The sequence below is a fragment of the Amphibalanus amphitrite genome, unplaced genomic scaffold, assembly GCF_019059575.1.
Source record: "Amphibalanus amphitrite isolate SeventyFive unplaced genomic scaffold, NRLGWU_Aamphi_draft 000881F_arrow, whole genome shotgun sequence".
Lineage (NCBI taxonomy): Eukaryota > Metazoa > Arthropoda > Thecostraca > Balanomorpha > Balanidae > Amphibalanus > Amphibalanus amphitrite.
Window position 1 is genome coordinate 259338 of NW_024882375.1, and position 18169 is coordinate 277506.

Genomic DNA, 18169 nt, shown 5'->3' on the forward strand with positions numbered 1-18169 from the left:
TAGCTTTCTGGAACAGTTTCATATCGCACGGCATTTGATATCACGAGAACAAAAGCAATGAATAACTCACATGTGCCAAACACTCGCTCTGAAAAATCGCTCCATTCCAGTGGAATCGATTATAATTCCGGGGTTGTTTCACCATGATTCGGGATATGAGTCAATGATGTTGCTCCAACAATGCTCTAGTGACATGAGAATCGGAATTCATTATGTTTGGCTCGAAGTAAAAGTAGAATCGATGATTCTATTAATTTCAATTTATTCCATCAAGAGTATGTGGATTTTTTTAATTCAAAATATCCACATATGAAATGTTTGGCATTTCAGATGAAAGCCTAGTAGCCAACAAATACACAAAACAATGGGCCTGGAAACTACGCGCATTAAATCAAAATGGAATCTATTCTGCCTCGTTATTTCCTGCTGGAATAAGGATCGACTACACAGAAACTTAAAATGAATCACACTACATTTCTGGTGACTGGATTGAAGCGCAATTCTGCTTTGATAACGTCGGGGTGCTTTGCTACTATGTACTCACGGCCTGACGACGGAGGCAGGTGCCGTCTCTACCCACCCGGTTGCAACACACCCGGTCTTCGACTTGGGGCATGTCTCGGCATCTGGTGAATGGGTGGGTGTGATTGTGATGTCAGGAAACCATCATGGCATGATTTTAAAGGAAGTTGGAGAGCAGGGTTAATCACAGTTAATCACAAATTAGGTACTTGCCACATCATGCGCCGTTACTGATCGTGAGTGATCCAAAATCGTAGGAATACAAAGGAAAGTTCATATGCTTTAGCATATGAAGGTTCCTTTGTATTTCGGAGATTTATACTGAGAGGATAAGTTGGCCGTTTTCTGTCACAATGTTTGTCTGTCGAGGTTTCTGAAGTCTGGCGTGGAAACGGTTGGTGGCATTCGCACGAAATTTTCAGAGTGGATGGACCCAACCGGCGGACGTGTGATTTTGCCTTTTTCAGGGGTGCATGACGTACGTGGCACGTGGCACGTGCCGCCGCGTGAAGGCTTGTAAAAACTTGTAGCCAACCCTGCAGGTCAAACGGGAGGCACCGCCGAGCCGACACCAAATTTGCAGGACACGCGTATACAGCCCCGACGTGTGTGCTTTTGTGGTTGCCACTCTTGTGGGGTGCTGGCTGCACGCGCCAGGAGCGGGAAACTTTTTTGACGCGAGGTCCTCCGGTTCAAGGAAACTTTGAGCTAGAGACACGAAACTCGGTACATGGGTGCACCTTGGCAAGGCCTACTTGGCGCCGTGTTAATTAGGGGGATGGGGTGCATTGTGGACGTGCAGTGCACGTGCAAGTGTTTTGCACGTACCATTCTTTTTCTGCCCCTTCAGGTCAAACAGTGGGCACCACTGATCCCTTACTGGTGGGTCACACGTATACTACCCCAACGTGTGTGTTTTAGTGGTTACCGCTCCTGTGGGTACGTGCTGCACGTGCTAGGACGCCTGGACTTTCTTTGAACTAGCGACGTCAAAAGTGGCATACCACTCACGAATGACCTACGATGTTGGCCCTTCGCCAACTACGAACAGCTGGCGGACATCTGGTAACAATCGTGAATGAGTAGTAAATTCCAGTTGTGCCTTCTGATAGCGAGGGCATGCGTATACTTACATACCGTAAATGTTACTCTTACACATGCTTGGATAGCAGGCTGGATGCACATAAGTAATGAATACACATTGTCCATGGGTTACTGCCCAGTACTTACCCACCACAGACACACCAATCTGGTGCCGCCGAAGGACCGGGCATGGGTGGACCAGCGGGTGGCGAGGACTGAGGTCCAGGAGGTCCGTCCGGATAGAGATGGGCTCCGAGGAAGCGCCACTTCAGAAGTGGTTGGGCGCGCGCCATCCCCAGGGTGGCGGCACGGAGGTCTTCGAGGCCCATGCTTTCCACTGCCGCCTAACAGAAGTTGCTGGTTGATGAATGATGACAATGGGTCCGTTGTATGGCGGCCACAATTCCACAAAGTCATATGGCTGTACAATTATTGGAAATACAGCTGTACAACTTCACAGAATCTAAAAGCCTCCAAGGATTGAACTCTCCCAGCTGATGTATTCTTGGTATTCATGTGTGATGAATACAGGGTCTTACTGTTGTTAGAGTTGACAGAGTTGTATATTGGACCGTTCAGTAGGTATTATTACAACTGACTAGTAAATTGCTCTTGACTAACTGCCACAGACAGTAATTGAAAGCTATTGAACTTACTCGTAATTAAACATTACCATCAACCATGAGTGATGACAGTAAGTCACCTTGAGCTCTGTCTACAACCATTTCACAAGATCAATAGCTCAAAATTTGAATGCACTTAAATAATCTCCAAACATTCATGTTGAGACAGATTTACCACAAGCTGGTCGTCGGCTGCCTGCAGGAGCTGCTGGGCATCTTCCACGCTTCTGTAAAGTACAAAGCGCCTGCTAGTTAAAGGAAGACTAAGCACAAAGTGCCTACTAGGTCACCTTTGAGCACAACATGGTTTGACCCTCCTTTTCATTTCAGTAGGAAAAAAACCAATTTCACTGTTATTTCATGCACAGTTGACCCTCTACAACCCATCTAAGCCCCTAAATTACACTAGGATGCTTCCTTAAATATCGGTTCCCAGAAACAGACTCATTATGAAAAAAATGCAAGCAACCATTTGAGATGGACCAAATAATTCATGCATTATGTACTAGAAACAAACCTCCGGAAAGCTGGCCGCTCACAGTGACTGGCCACTGTTGATCGTGCCCTGGCCCGGGTAGACCTTCTTCCTCTGTGGGGTAGGTACATGATAATTTTAATTGCAATAATCACCTTAAAGTAGGTATATATTGGCTAGCAACCTAGATAAAGGCTAGGCCACACATGGCAATTAAATAAATATTAACAATTGTTTCATACTTTCACATCACATCGTAAGAAACATTCAGTTATTTACCTTTGGGGCTCGGGCTGGGCGGTGGGTGAAAAGTTGAGGCTTCTTCTTGCCCCTCGACCACCTCCTCTCCTCACCCGTCCTCGTCCTCTCCCTCGCTCACCAGGCATCTTCACCTGGAAGGTAGGCATACAGAAATGGGCCAGTCTGCAAACGTGGCAGGTCTTGACAATATGTTGTCAGGGCACACACCACAGGTTGTGGCAGGTTTGAGGAATTTTGGGGCAGAAGCAAGGAAATCTGGGGCAGAAGTTGAAAACTTGTCACAGCATTGATTCGTTTCGCTTCTCATACTTATTAAATGATGCACTTCATCATTATATCATTTTCATCATATTCATGAGGGGCCCTCATGAAAGGAATTGGGTTGCCCAGGTCTCGGCATTCCGCTTGGGGCAATGTTTTGACTGTCCCAAACATCTTGTCACGGATTGAGCTCCCTGCCACACTTTGAAGACTGGGAAATTGGTGCTGGAATGGAAACACTATCAGATTCATAACAATTTTTCCAATACCATAGGTATTTGTTATTCAAATAGCATTTGTCTCAACTTAGTCTATCACTATTCACATAAACCTGAAAATAGTCTAGCTTTTAATATCACATGCCAAAATACATGTATATATATACCTATCAGATGAATCAGAATTGGAATATTTTAAGATATAGATAACATAACTATTCCAAAAGCGTAAACACGACATACATAACCAAAGCAAGGAAAGCAAGGATCATTGTATATTTCAATTGTAACATGCGCGCCGTTTATGGCGACAAAACCCGCTTCCATATCTTATGACCTTGAAGTATAGTGATGTGTCAACATTGTCGCTAGACATTAACTGATTGATAATTTATGATAATCGATAATTTTTTTACGCGATTCACGTGATGATAGCTTGCCAGGTGAATTCTAAAATTTCGTTTTATTCAGGGAAAAAATCATGGGCCGATCTGAGAAAACTTTTTGAAGGTGGCAGTCTTCCGCGTGTTTCCCTCAAGAATCTGCTGGATCCCGCGTGCATCACAAAATCAGCCATGAACATAGTCGGCCGTGAACCCATGGAATAAGCAACCATGGCGATGTGCTTTCAACTTACATCAACCAAGAGTAGTAAATTTATTTGGCAGCTGCCTCATAGTATTAATTCGGTAAACAATAAAACAACGTCATTATTTGGATGAACCGAGAAGAACCTTTGTAACAAATGTAACCGCGCATTGTAACGAGAAATTCGTAGAAAACATTCGCAGATGCACACACAAAAAGACGGCATTAGCACATCGCATCGTCTTCCCGAACGAACGCCAGAGAAGCATGCATGAAATCGGCGTCTGATTATCCAGACAGATGGCCCAGCTCCGGTGTGTACGTCTCATTAGTCAGAACGTAGGGTGCTGTGCCACTCGAGCCCTACTGCTTTCAACTCGCCGTCACACCTCATGGCTTGAACCACTTAACTTCAACTGCTTATTTTGCATCAAACCGAAAAAAAAAACTCATACACAGCACACCTTTGGCTCCTTCCATCACCGGACAGTCTTGCACGAAACATCTTCCGCCATTTTCAATGCCTCGTTTGATGAGCTTCATCCGACGCAGGCAGCAGTGTTAGACTTCAGCCTCGCGTCCCCTAGTCAAATATCGCCCTTCCCGGCACTCTAGTCATGCCTCTCCCGGGTCTCTAACGTTCTTCCAGGTTCAACAGCGTCCTTCCATCCCCACCTGCACCCCTCCAGACCCTCCCGTGTCCCTCCAAAACCCATCAGCTCCCGACTTCCCGTCATTCGTCCTCGTCTTCTGCGGTGGCGACGCGTGTCGAGTTGTAGTGCTCGCCGAGGCCGTACATGTGACGATGGTAGGTGATGAGGAGGGAGTTACCGGGCCGCCCGTCGCCCAGTACCACCGGGGTACCCTCGGCCTGTACCACTTCAATGGTGCGGTCCAGAGCAGCCGACAGTGCTGCCACCTGTCGACGGGGGAGGGAATGTGACTACGAGCGACTGCGACATTGGGGGCTGGGGCACAGCGTAGGCACGGAATATGTCGTAGATGTAGACTATATGTCGTATCGTAGACTATATATTCCGTGGCGTAGGAGTAACGGCACTAGGAGCTGCGACTCTCCGAGCCCGGCTTCTTAAACCATACCGCCAATAGGATTCTCAGTTCACATCCTCAGACACAGACTTATCAGTAATTATAAATACCATCTTCCCTCCGCTACTCATATATTTAGTCCATCCCTTACCAGACAGATAAACGACTAACCCACTGAGCTATTTATGTAACTGCCTGGACCTCCCAAATCGCCCAACTCGATCATGCCACCCAAAGAATCCTCGTCCCTACCAAGGACTTAACACCAAGCCTGTGCTACTGCGCACACAATGCCCGATTCTCCGTGATGAGTCATGCCAATTGCCAACTCAACCCAACTAGATTGGCCGATCATCAAAACATATAATGCCTCACATAACACGGGGGGCATTCCACGACAAATCGACAAATGAACAGGTTACTTTGACACCCGACCCTTTTTTATTTTGACGAAGGCCGGTGGCCTTGAGCTTTCCCTGTTCACCCACCTCGGTCATGCCTCCCCAGGCGTTGGTATCAGCCACCAGTCGGCAGTAGCGCTCGTAGCCCTCGTCCGAGTACATATCCCCAGTGGCTGGGTCTGTGAGGAACGGTTTGTACTCGTTGGGGTGCTCCGTCAGCTCGTCAGCGGTCCGTTGACGCAGTGAACCGACCGAGAGACCAGAGGACGTGCCGCCCAACTGGTGGAGTACAGCCGCGTACAGACTGAGGGCGAAAAAAGACTTATGAGTGTGGTGGCAAACTGAGGACGACAGGAGAATGAGTTTGGTGATCAAGAGAGAGTGTCATCGAGGATGCGTTCTAATGATGTTTAATATTGAGATACGTGATACTTTGGTGTTAAATAACTTCGGAGCTCTAAATTAGCCGTGCGTGAAAAAAGCAAGACACGATAACCAAAAACCTTTCAAGGAAATTCGATGTGTGAACATGAAACATCTATCTGTAGTTCGTTTGATGTTTTCATTCTTCCCTCCACTACTGACCAGTCTCCATCGGACGGTATCAGGTGTATCGCCCTGCTCCGCTCACGCAGTCGGGCCCGTATCGCCTCCGTCTCCAGGTGGCGTGGTCCCTCCAGATTGGCCACCTCCTGCTCAGCGATGGCACGCTCCCGCTCTCGCTGCTGCTCGGCCTTTTTGTCCCGGCGGCGCTGCGCTTTGGTGACGCGGGGTTCACGCGGCTCGCGTACGGACAGGTTCTCCACGGCGTCTGTGGCGTCGGCCACGGCTGTGTCCTCCGCAGCTGCCTCCGGCTGGTGGGTGGGGAAGGTAGTTAGTGGTTCAGCCAAACGCCCATCCTTTATCCTTAAGGGTGATGAATGAGGGACGTTGAGCAATGGGCAAACGCGAAAAAAAAATACGGAAATATTAGCAATATCATTAAGCTAGAGGTGCGACGATAAATTGTCAAATGTCGACCAATAACTCCATCAAGCACGTGGGCAGCTGCAGCTCAGGGGAAGGGGGCTACGGTAGCAAGTGGCTGTGGTATTTCAGCCAGGGATAAGACTCAACCTCACCATGTCACATGTGACTGGATTTCTCGGCGCATTATCTACGTGTCTACGTATATGTATGTTGCTCTTTACTCACATGCTGTTTCTGTAGCACGGACGACAGGGCGTTTATCTCCTCGGCGTGCCGCTTCTGTAGTTCGTGCTCCATTTTGTCGGTCTGCTCGGCCAGCTCCTTCTTCTTTTTCTTGTCCGTTTTCGATATCGACTTCTTCATGGACAATATTTTACCTGGATCACCGGAAATGTTAACATATGCCACGATAGAAATTAGAAACCGTCACAAGCAGTCTTTAAGCGGATGGTGCAAAACGACGCAACTATATTCGAACACTTAAAACAGCAAGATGGTACGAAAGACAGGTTGAGATGTGTACGGATGAGCGCGATGTGGTCCATTTTTGCGACATGTTTACATAGACAATGGGTGAAACTAAAAAAATCATTTCGGTACATAGTTGGAGAGCAAGTCCTGCAAAACATAGCCAATGAAACTATTATACTCCGTCCCGGAGAACGTACCTTGGAGTTCCTTTTTCTCGTGTTTGTGATTGGCAAGGAGGGCGGCCATCTTATCCTCTCCGTCACCGCCGCCGTCGGCTGAGGTGGGGTCCATGACTGCTACTACTGACAGGTCGGCAGCGCCGGTCTCGCTCAGATAGAGTTATCTGGAGGGACACGTTGTGAAAACAGTGATGGTTGTAGTCTAGGATGGAGAGTCGTTTTAGACGTCGTTTTGGGAAGGATGTGCTCTGATGTGGGACTTTGTTTGACAAGCGAAAGAACATGACATTTACAGGAAAGCAATACTGCATATTAGCCGATTGAGGTTAAACATTTTAAAGTTGTCGCGCTCATGAGTGCTAGACAGCTCCATACCTCACGTGAAAAGAGCTGTTACATCCCACAGAAAGGCATATATTGCAACTCGTGTATGCATTTGACAAATACACGCCATCGAAGTTCTACAGAGCATACAATCGATTTGGCCAAAACAAAAGCAAACCATAACTGCAGCCGCTTTACGAAAGAAGCCCACACTAATATGTAGCCTTTGTATTGTAATAATTGTAATACACACTAATTGTAGCCACTAATATTAGCAATTATATCACCACGTTGTAGTGATATAATTGGAGGTTTTGGGCGCCCGGAACGCATCAGATATCGCCGATATCAGCGCCCAGTAATTTGCCCAGTCTCCAAAACAGCAAACATGGGGCACAACATATCCTAAAATAAGTGCATTTTTAGCACATCTTTTTTTCGTAACCATCCAACCTAAAAGCCTTCTAAATAGTCAAAACAATCGAAGGTTCTCAACTAGTGACATGACCCTTTTCCATTCATCAAAGACTCAGAGCATTTAGGTCACCGTTCAGGACAGGCATGACTACTAGTAGCTCCTTTAAACGTCTAATCTATCGCTGATGTCCTTTAAAAGGTTCACACAGCTGACCAGGCAGCTCCATATCAAATCGCATTTGCTGCACAACGCTGCTCGCACACGATGAGACCATCCTCACAGGAGAAGCACTCAGAGACATAGTCCAAACTCCCGCCACAAACCCCTGCACAAAACGGTTTTGCTGGACAAAACCTTAGTTTTATCAGCAATGCCCACACATCCCACCATTCAGTGTTACTCGCCACGCGTTCACCTGTCCACGATCTTTGCCGCTCAGTCCATGTCCATGTTCATGTCCAGTCCTCTCCAGTCCGGACTACTAGCATCCACCTTCGCTCACCTCACCAGCTCTCACTCACTGCCTGTCCCCGCCCCAGCCGGGCGGACTCGGTCTCACATCCAGACGCAGCGTCACCTCCGCGCGGAACGCGTCCCTCAGCCGCTGTTCCGCATCTCTAGCCACCGCGCGGATCTTCCGCAGCACAACACGGCTGTGCTGCATACGAGTACACTGCAGTCGCATTTCGACGGCTAGTACGTCGGCGGCGCCCTGATCCCACTGCGTCACCTGACAGGTGATGCAGTACGGCACCTCCGCCGGCAGGTGCTCCAGCAGCGCGGCGCGCACCGCGTCCTCGGCCAGCTGGCGAGGCCGGCGGTCAGTCACCAGCTCGCCGCTGACTCGCCACCCGGCCGGCCGGGCCGCAGACAGGAGATAATCTGTGAGCGCGCTGACACCGGCGCCCTCCAGCGCAGCCGTCATGAACACACGCCGGAATAGCGGCCATGCGCGCCAGCGGCGGCTCAGCGCGTCAAGGTCGGCCTCGGAGAGCTGGTCCGCCTGTCCGGCCAGCACCAGACGGCGGTGCTCAGGGTTCAGCGGGGGCAGCGGTCCACCCCGGTCCACGTACCCCTCGGCCAGCTCCACGCCGGCTGCCCGCAGCTGCTCCTCGCGGTCCAGCGCCGCGTCGGGCGGCTGTCGAGACTCCCCGTCACTGCTATCACTGTTCGAGATAGCGGTATCACGCAGCAGACGGTCCGCGTCCAGTCGGCGAGGACGCGGTTTCTTCTCCTCTGCCAGAATCGGCACACCGTCCACCAGTCCGTCGGTCAGCTGTCGGGTGAGCTCCAGAAGACGTCGCTTCCTCGCCAGCATATCCACCTTGGTAAGAACCAGCACAGCCGGGCGGCTCGGCTCGGCAAACAGCAGTCGCTGTACTTTGGGGCTGAGTCCGGCGCGGCAGCGCGGGTCCGACACGTCATGAAGCACGCACACTAGATCGGCTCGTCGCAGCGCCGACAGCGGCTCGGTGGTGGTGGCTGGATCCAGTCTGTGTCGGCGCCGCTCGGCATCCGTCACCAGCCCGGGAGTGTCCTCGAGCACCAGCTGAGTATCGCCGATCGTCAGTGCCGCGCGAGAGTTCGTCTGCGTCGTGTGTACCTTGCTCGAGACGGAGCACACGGGCCAGCTGAGAAGCCGGTTGATGACCGTACTCTTGCCGCTGTTTGGTATACCCAGGACTGCCACTGAGAGGCAGCGCGCCTCGGGCCGGCCCGGCGGTCGCCTCCGGAGCGCGGCAGCCTCATCTTCGGTGACGGGCACGCGGCGACGCGGCGCGCGCGGCTCCCAGGACTGGCGGGCGGTGCGCACCGCCGCCGCTGCTGAGACGGACAGCCGGGCGCGGCTGGGCAGGAATCCGGTCGTCCCCGGCCACCACAGGCGGACCGACAGAGCCGGCGGCATGCTGCTGATCGGAGTGCAGGCTGCAGAGAACAGAGTCCGACAGTTGGCACTTGGCAGAAGAGGCGGTGAAAACCTAGAAGCGTTCGGACGCGCCATTCAGTGGTGGTTTATCTTGTGTTTTTAATTGATTTAATGTCAGGGATGAGCAGATGAATACATCACATGAGTATATAGGCATAAACATGGTCAATGGTGTATGCATGTGCATGCATAAAAGATGGTGACAAAAAAAACGTGTGAAAGTTCATTGGTGAAGAATACAACTATTGAGATACAATAAATTTAGAAGTTTGGCTTTGCATTCAAAATTTGGATATTCATGTTTTGAATTGCAGATAACTTTAAAATGTGAATTTCAGAGCACTAAAACCAAATTATGAACTACAAAATTTAAAACTTGGTGTGCAGAAAAAAAGCAACACAGCCTGACCATATCTGATCTTTCTGACAACTGGGGCATTCCACGATAGATCGTACCAGGCCCGTCACCCTCATCTCTCAGATTTGAATGAAAATTGGTACAAGGGGTAATCATAGGCTCCAAAAACACCTGCCAAAATATCAGACTTCTCAGATGAAAACTTTTTGAGTTACATTGCATAATATTTTCTAAACTTCAGATTGTAAGGGTGAGTTTGATGAGCTATAACTCAAAAACGAGCTAAGCAAGCAACAAACGGTAAACAGCTTTGAACTAACGATGAATCAAAGATTAATACAGTATTTTTAAAATTGGAAAGAAAAGCTTTACATATTGAAAAAAAGTCGTAATATTTTTTTAAATTGTCTATAATGGCCCTTGGGACCAAAATTTTTGCCATTTTTATTTCTTCAAAATAAACCTCAGGTCCTTAAAAATCGACATGCAAAAAATTAGAAAGGTGTTCTTTCTATAAGTTCCTCATTCAAATGTATACAAAATGGGTTTCCGGGGGGTCGGTACGACCCCAGCTCGCCGTTTCGGCTCTAATGGAGCTAGAACCTTGCGAAAAAACGAGCATGTGCGCCGTTACAAGATGCATCGAATGATACCACATTTTAAGGTCTCCGGTTCATTGGTGACCCCTGAGGTCATTTCAAGTGACCCAAATTACCGGTCCGGTTTTTGATAGATAACTTCGCAACAAATGGTCGCAGAGCCGCGATTTTAGCATCTTTGTGTTTGCCTAGCTCCGGCGCGTCGAATGGTATACTGTTTGTTCTGGTGAAGTCAGCTTAAGTCGCTGACCTCGGGTCAGCACACTGCCGTGCATTTGGCTCCGCGCCCCGACCGGGCGGCCCAGCCGGCAGCCAGCCCCCGGGCATCACGTGACCGCCCCGAGTCCGCGGCAAAGCCAACCAGCGCAGCGCTGGACAAACAGCGCCGCCACAGAGATGGTTAACAGTCGGGTCAGGCCACGAAGCTGGGTGAATGAGATCATATTGCACATCATTCGATTCGCAAGGTCTTCCCGAGTCCATTGGTAGCTTTCCCGTCTCTCTAGCTCAATTTGATCGAGAGTTATTGACGAAAAACTCTTATGACCCTAGTGACGTACGAATGACGTCACGCAAGGTCAACAATGCAAAAGTGAGGCAAAAATGACTTTAATTGAACTTTCAGTAACCAGTGATGTCACTAGGCAGCTTTACCACACCATTTGTAGGCTCTCTTCCAAAATCACAATTTGAGACCATTACGGTGACGCAAAATAAGTACATTTATAGAAAGAACACCTGGGGCATTCCACGATAGATCGACCAAAAATAAATAGAATTTACACCCTCATATTTTATTTTTTGCTTAAAATTGGTCTAATGGGTTGTGATGGGCGGGGAACCCAGCTGTGGCAAGGATTTTTTTCTTCGAACAACGGTTTCCGAGATATAGCCTCGGGCAGTTCCTGGAGGTCACACTGGAACCCTATGTTTGGCGGCTTATAACTCAGAAACTATTGGTTTTCTATGGTAAAAACTTTATATGGTTCAACTCGCAATCAACCAACAAACGTTTTGGCTATCTCGGATTTTCGATTTTTGAAAATTTTGATTACGTGACATCTTGACCTTTTTTCGAAGAGTGACCTTGATATTATCCCAACTGAAAGTCGCAACTTTGTCTGATGACGATTAAAGCCTTATCAATTGTCATTCATATGCGATAATAAAAAAGTGGCTTTTTCGGCCTGCGTTGACCTCAGGTCAGGTAATTTTTATGACCTTCCCATTATTACGAGCGGGAGCGACAGCGAGATCTCGAGAACAAAGCAAGATAGCGACAAGTGGTAAACGGCACAAAGTACACATGGATAAGATCTACAATTTTTACTCAGGTCATTTTCAGGTCAGGTCAAAGATGACGTCACAGGGGTAAAAAGAAAGTCTAAATGGCGGCACTACATATATATGAAGTTTTTCTCGAATAACTTTCAAAGTATCCCAGCTAGGAACAAACTAATAGCACCATCGTGATCCTCTCGTCGATCCGCATCGAAACATGTGTATGTTGACCTCGAAAGGTCAAGGTCAAAAGTTGACCTTAGGTCACGTGACCTTAAGGTCATCATATATATCATTCGATGGGCCTTGACGAGCTGAACACAATGAGCCTATCCGCGCGGCTGTATCTCAAACCTGTAAGGAGTTATTAGCAAAAAAACATTTGGTGACCTTTAATGACGTCACATGACCCAAGAGCAACGTCACAGTTGACCAAGAGCAAAAAAGGTCTCAAGGTAGTCAAAGTTAGTCGTATATGAAGTCACTCATGGTATGTTAGGCAATTCCGACGCGTTTTAGTGTAAAAACAAGGGAGCTGATTTTTCCCCAATTGACTTATAATGGGGTGGTCAAGAAATTGACCTGATCTTAGGTCATCGGTATTGAAATTCAAAACGAACTGGCGCTAGGCGAAAGCAAACACAATGGTGCCTGTTCCACGTCTCTTTCTTTATTAGATCAAAAGGTACAGCAAAAACTATTTTGACTTCCTTTTTACCCCTGTGACGTCATCTTTGACCTGACCTGAAAATGACCTCCGTAAAAATTGTAGACCTTATCCGTGTGAATCCTGTACCGTTTACCGCTTGTCGCTATCTTGCTTTATTCTCGAGATCTCGCGTCGCTCCCGCTCGTAATAATGGACAGGTCATAAAAATGACCTGACCTGAGGTCAACGCTGGGCGATAGCCACTTTTTTATTTTCGCATATGAATGACAATTGATAAGGCTTTAATCGTCATCAGACATAATTGCGACTTTCAGTTGGGAAAATATCAAGGTCACTCTTCGAAAAAAAAGGTCAAGATGTCACGTGATCAAAATTTTCAAAAATCGAAAATCCGAGATAGCCAAAACGTTTGTTGGTTGATTGCGAGTTGAACCATATAAAGTTTTTACTTTTTACCATAGAAAACCAATAGTTTCTGAGTTATAAGCCGCCAAACATAGGGTTGCAGCGTGACCTCCAGGAATTGCCTGAGGCTTTATCTCGGAAACCGTTGTTCGAAGAAAAAAATCCTTGGCACAGCTGGCTTCCCCGCCCATCACAACCCATTAGACCAATTTTAACAAAAAAATAAAATATGAGGGTGTACGGCTTTGGTCGATCTATCGTGGAATGCCCCACCTTCCTAATTTTTGCATACTACTTAAAAATGATCCAAAAGTGTTTTTAAGTAAATAAAAATTCAAAAAAAATTGGTCCCAAAGGCATAAAAATGCAAAAGAAGGGAAACTCGAGGTGTTATACATCAAAAATATTATATATTTCAAAATTTTAAAAATGCATATTATTCTTTGTTTCAATGCAAGTTCAATGCCGTATAGCATTTGGCATTTGCATTATCCGTCTTAGAATTACAGCCCGCCAAACTTGGGGCTGCAACGCAAGATCCAAAACATGTTATACACTATAACTCAAAAACCACTAATCTGACAAGCCTGAAATTGTTACAGGAGGATTCAGAGCCCCTGATTACCCCTAAGACCAATTATCGTTAAAATCCGAGAGATGAGGGTGTCAAATTGGAAAAAAAGTGGTACGATCTATCGTGGAATGCCCCAACTACCTGTCACACAAAATCATATATTGACATATTGTAACTTGTAAGATCAGTGTTGTAGCAGGTAGCTTCACCATTTTGGTTATTTTGTCACATGTCAATTAAAAAAGTCCAGTATCCACCTAATTACAATTATAAAGAAAGGCAGGCAGCATGCTTATCATCATAGAAATACTCATGCAATTATGGACTCTACTTAATTCTCAGGTCTCATTAAATAATAAATTCTAATCTGAATGTGCAAACAAACAAAAACTCCACCATCAAAATTGACAGCCATTTAACAGCTTTGAAAAAAATACCGGGTGTTCATTAATGAATGGAATTAAGTAGGTAGGCACCAGAAAGATATATATTCACCTCACGTTATCAAATCACACAATGCATTTTCAGGAGGGCTTATCATTTATGATGACATCATCGCGGACGCGATCACCGCTTGCCACTTGTGTCTCCTACAGGAAGTGCTCAAAGTAACACCTTCGCTCGGCCACGCACGGCTCTGCCCGGCGCTGTGTGTGCCGGACCATCTTCCTCAGCTGCTCCTTGCTTATGTTCTGGCGAAATCCTCCACGACCTTCTTCAGTTCTTTGATTGTTTCCGGCTCCAATTCCATCACGCGATCCAAAGCTTGGGTCCAGAACGAGAAATCCAGGCAGGACAGGTCGGGACTGTATGCGGGCCAGTGCAGATGGCACTTCCGCGCGAGATCGTTGGACTTCGATCGAGGGAGGCCATGACAGAATTAGGATCTTCAATACCTTTCCAAGGGACATTTTAAACTCTTCGCACGCCTGCCGAGCATGAGCTGTGGCATTTTTTCGGAAGAAATCCTTGACCTGTTCCATTTCACAAGGGGTCATCGGCTGGCGCCCGGAGCGCACACATGGCCGTGTCGCTGCAACCATCCTAAATCTTTCCACCAAACGCTGAAAAGCATTCAGATGTGGTTTTCAGATGCTGGTTTTCTCGGAGAGAACTTAAGGCGGAAAGCCCGCCTAACCACGGTAAGACTTTCCAACCCGGCACACTTCTCCCCAGCCCAACCCGCTTGTTCATAATTGAGCGGCGAGTTTGTCTTGAAGTGCCGATTTGGGCTCTTCGAAACCAGAGCCATTCACAAGCGTTTGGATGACGCCGTGATTAAAGTTATCATGTATTAACAAATGATGAGGCCTATGCTTCATATTTACAAGGCAAAAAATGCGCATACGTGATTTATTGTTATCACGTCACGTAGCTACTTTATTCCATTCATTAATGAACACCCGGTAGCACAGGTGTTCTAGGTACCTATGTTACAAATCATCAGCCTGCAAGAATGTATTCTTTTTTCAATGAATGAATGAATGAATGAATGAATGAATGAATGCATGCATGCATGAATGAATGATTAAATGAGTGAATGCATTCTTTTTACACTTTTATTTTAAATAACCATTCAAAACTATGGAAATTCAAAGAGCACCATTGACATCTGGTGGGCAATCAGTCAAACCAACTTTTCTGGTGGGCAATCAGTCAAACCACCTTTACCTACGGGCTGATCAATAGCACAAAATCATGGATATACAGACATATCTATGACAAAATAGTTACTCATTATCAGCACTTAAGGTTCAGGTTGTGACTGATAAATGGGCTTATAGAAGCCTTTGACCCTCTAAGAACTGCAGGAATTCTTTTAAAAAAACATGAAAGGAGAGAACACATCCTTCTAAGCTTGAAAACTGGCACAACACCTTGATGCTTACATATTTTCTTAGTACAAGATATTTATTAGTTACGCACAACCTCTCACTGAGTCAGATTAGATTAAGTGGTATTAGTAGAGCAGGCATCACACAAAGGTTTTCAAACCAAGGAGAGGCGCCATACCCGAACGTGCTTCTTTCTAAGAAAACCGTAACAAACCTAACCTAACCTACAACCTTCAACCTAAAAACCTACAGCCTACAGACCTACAAACCTACCCTACAACCAACAAACCTACAGCGCCTCTCCTCGGTTAGAAAACCTTTGGGTGATATCTGCTCTACTAATGCCGATTAAGTTACCTTTAACCTTGTTGTGTTACCCGTTAGGTTTGGAACGGTTGGGTTTTTACGGAGCGAGCGAAGCGAGCGAAGTCTTTCCGTAGATTAACGGAAATTTCTGAGTATGAGCGGCCGGCCGGCCGGACGCTTTTGCGAGGCTTATATCTCAGCAACCACTTGACCGATTTACACGCGGTAATTTTTGTTGGGTAGCTTCATTCCTTCTACCAAGTATTGGACTATTCCCGATGCATGTGGGTGACCCCTTATGCACGTGCCACGTGCAAAACGAAGAGGTGTCAGTTTTGTAATTGTTGCAATATCTCGGTAACTACTTGGCCGATTGCGCTGAAAGTTGGCATGTAGGTAGGCACGCACTAGGCACTGCATATTCATGTGCCAGAGTTGGGGTGCTGCTGCACGTGCGCACGTGCAGGGGTTGTTTCCAGATCTCGAGAACGGCTGGACCGATTGCGCTCAAATTTGGTACACGGTTAGGGACCAGTTAGTAGGGTGCCGTGCACAAGTCAGTTGGGACCCATTTTGCACGTGCGCACGTGCAGGGTGCCGCTTCCAGATCTCGAGAACGGCTGGGCCGATTGTGCTCAAATTTGGCACATCGCTAGAGACTGGTTAGTATGGTGCCGTGCACAAGTCAGTTGGAGGTACCCTCTCGAAATTTCGCACGTGCAAGGCCCACCCTCTCGCTCGCTCCGTTAGTCGCCCCAAAAGGCGTTATACTGGTTGCATTACCTTCTACTTATAGAGTAGAGTACCTGATATTTATGAAGTAGGTGATTGTATAAATAATTTTTATGCCAATATAACTATTGTTTGTGGCAATATGGTGTGGTTTTCATTTTATTTAATTTAGTGCCTAGGGTACAATACAGCAATTTTACCAAAGTCTGCAAAAACGTTGAGGGATATAGTTCTTTCATGGACAGCATAACAAAAATACATATACCACTGTAAAAGTGCATGGAAATGCATTAGTTCAATCCGAATCCCAAAACTTTCACTCAGTCTAGTCAGTCTCAATGTGAATTGGAATGGTGATGGTCTCAATGCAATAGGTATTGATATGCAATTGCTAAAAAGCTTCCTAAGGTCAAAAGTGCAACACAATCTCAAGCTTATTCATTGAAGACTGCTGTATCGTGCAATGGGAAACTTAAGGGAATAATTAAAGAACACATTTACCTTTGATAAATATCCACAAAACCAGCATCCCAATTCACACACCGCGCACGCACGACGCGCGCCCAGTGTTGCCGTGGTCAGATTTTACAGCGTACCAAGAGCGCATCCAAATCGTACCAGATTGGCTGTTTCTGGCTGCGTACCGTACCAGATCGCAGAAGGTCAAAACGTTTTTAATTCATTACTATAAAAATAGCCATAATTGCGGTATGTTCATGCCAGCAAGTAATTTATGACCCATTTGACCAAGTAATTCGACTCATTCGTCTCCCCGCGTCGCCCCATAAAGGCAGAAAAGTGCTCTTCTGAAAGCCCGAATTCATATGTACCTAAAATTGGCCTAAAAATAAAAATCGAAATCCTGCCTTCGAGAGGGGGGGGGGGCACTCCAGTGTACCGTTGAGACTGCTGATTGCACCCAGGATCCTAGCTTGCAATGAAGGAGCGAAAATTGCCACAGTATTATGCCAGTGAGAATGGAAAATTATTATTTGTTGGGTGTCATTTAGTTTTCAAACCAAATCGCACAATTTTGGGTCACTGATTCAAATAAGGCTCTTTCCTTAGCACTTCGACCGTCGACGCAACTCACATTTCACTGTTCACAATACAACTCCGATTCCCAACTCACGACCCAAACTCTTATATGGCCTTGGAACAACTGCCTCGGCCTGCAGCCGGCGGCCTGTCCTTGGCAGCCGGCGTGGCGCGCGAATTTCCCACTTTTTACTTCTGCTAGCACACAACAGGAATAGGTAGTAGGCCTATTGATAATTCCGAATCTGATGCATGACAAATTATGATAAGAAACGCCATCCTCCCTGACTAAAATAATTGTTTTTTTAGCTTGAAAGAAATATTAAAATGCCAAGAATGCATTTCGGCGAAAAAGTAGGTACCAGATTTCGTTCCGGCGTACCTCCGTACCAGAAAGGTCGAAAAAGTACCAGATCTGGTACTATAGTACCAGGACGGCAACACTGCGCGCGCCTTTCAGCGAAAAGAAGGTGGTGCGTCATTTATGGTCTCAGTCGCGCAATTACTGCTGCCATTAGAAATAATCGTAAAATTTTGCATGCATTTGTCATGTAGATGTGGTATTTGAATATATTCATTTTATTTCAAAAACTGTACATTT

General features: G+C 46.7%; 1 protein-coding gene across 3 annotated transcripts; it reads right to left on the reverse strand.

Moving 5' to 3' along the window:
* Positions 1-4086: 4086 nt before the first annotated feature.
* On the reverse strand, positions 4087-17685 carry LOC122367607 (deubiquitinase OTUD6B-like). Of its 3 annotated transcripts, none has more exons than XM_043340875.1 (6): positions 17624-17685; positions 7120-7265; positions 6677-6828; positions 6068-6336; positions 5570-5786; positions 4087-4950 (listed from the first exon to the last, which is right to left on the reverse strand). In XM_043340875.1, the coding sequence occupies exons 2-6, from the start codon at positions 7211-7213 to the stop codon at positions 4765-4767; spliced, it is 918 nt and encodes a 305-aa protein (XP_043196810.1). In that variant the 5' UTR covers positions 7214-7265; positions 17624-17685; the 3' UTR covers positions 4087-4764. The 3 variants fall into 3 exon arrangements, with proteins under 3 accessions (XP_043196810.1, XP_043196809.1, XP_043196808.1); XM_043340874.1 differs by lacking the exon at positions 17624-17685 and adding an exon at positions 17032-17127; XM_043340873.1 differs by lacking the exons at positions 4087-4950; positions 5570-5786; positions 6068-6336; ... (1 more) ...; positions 7120-7265; positions 17624-17685 and adding exons at positions 7493-9822; positions 17032-17098.
* Positions 17686-18169: the final 484 nt, after the last annotated feature.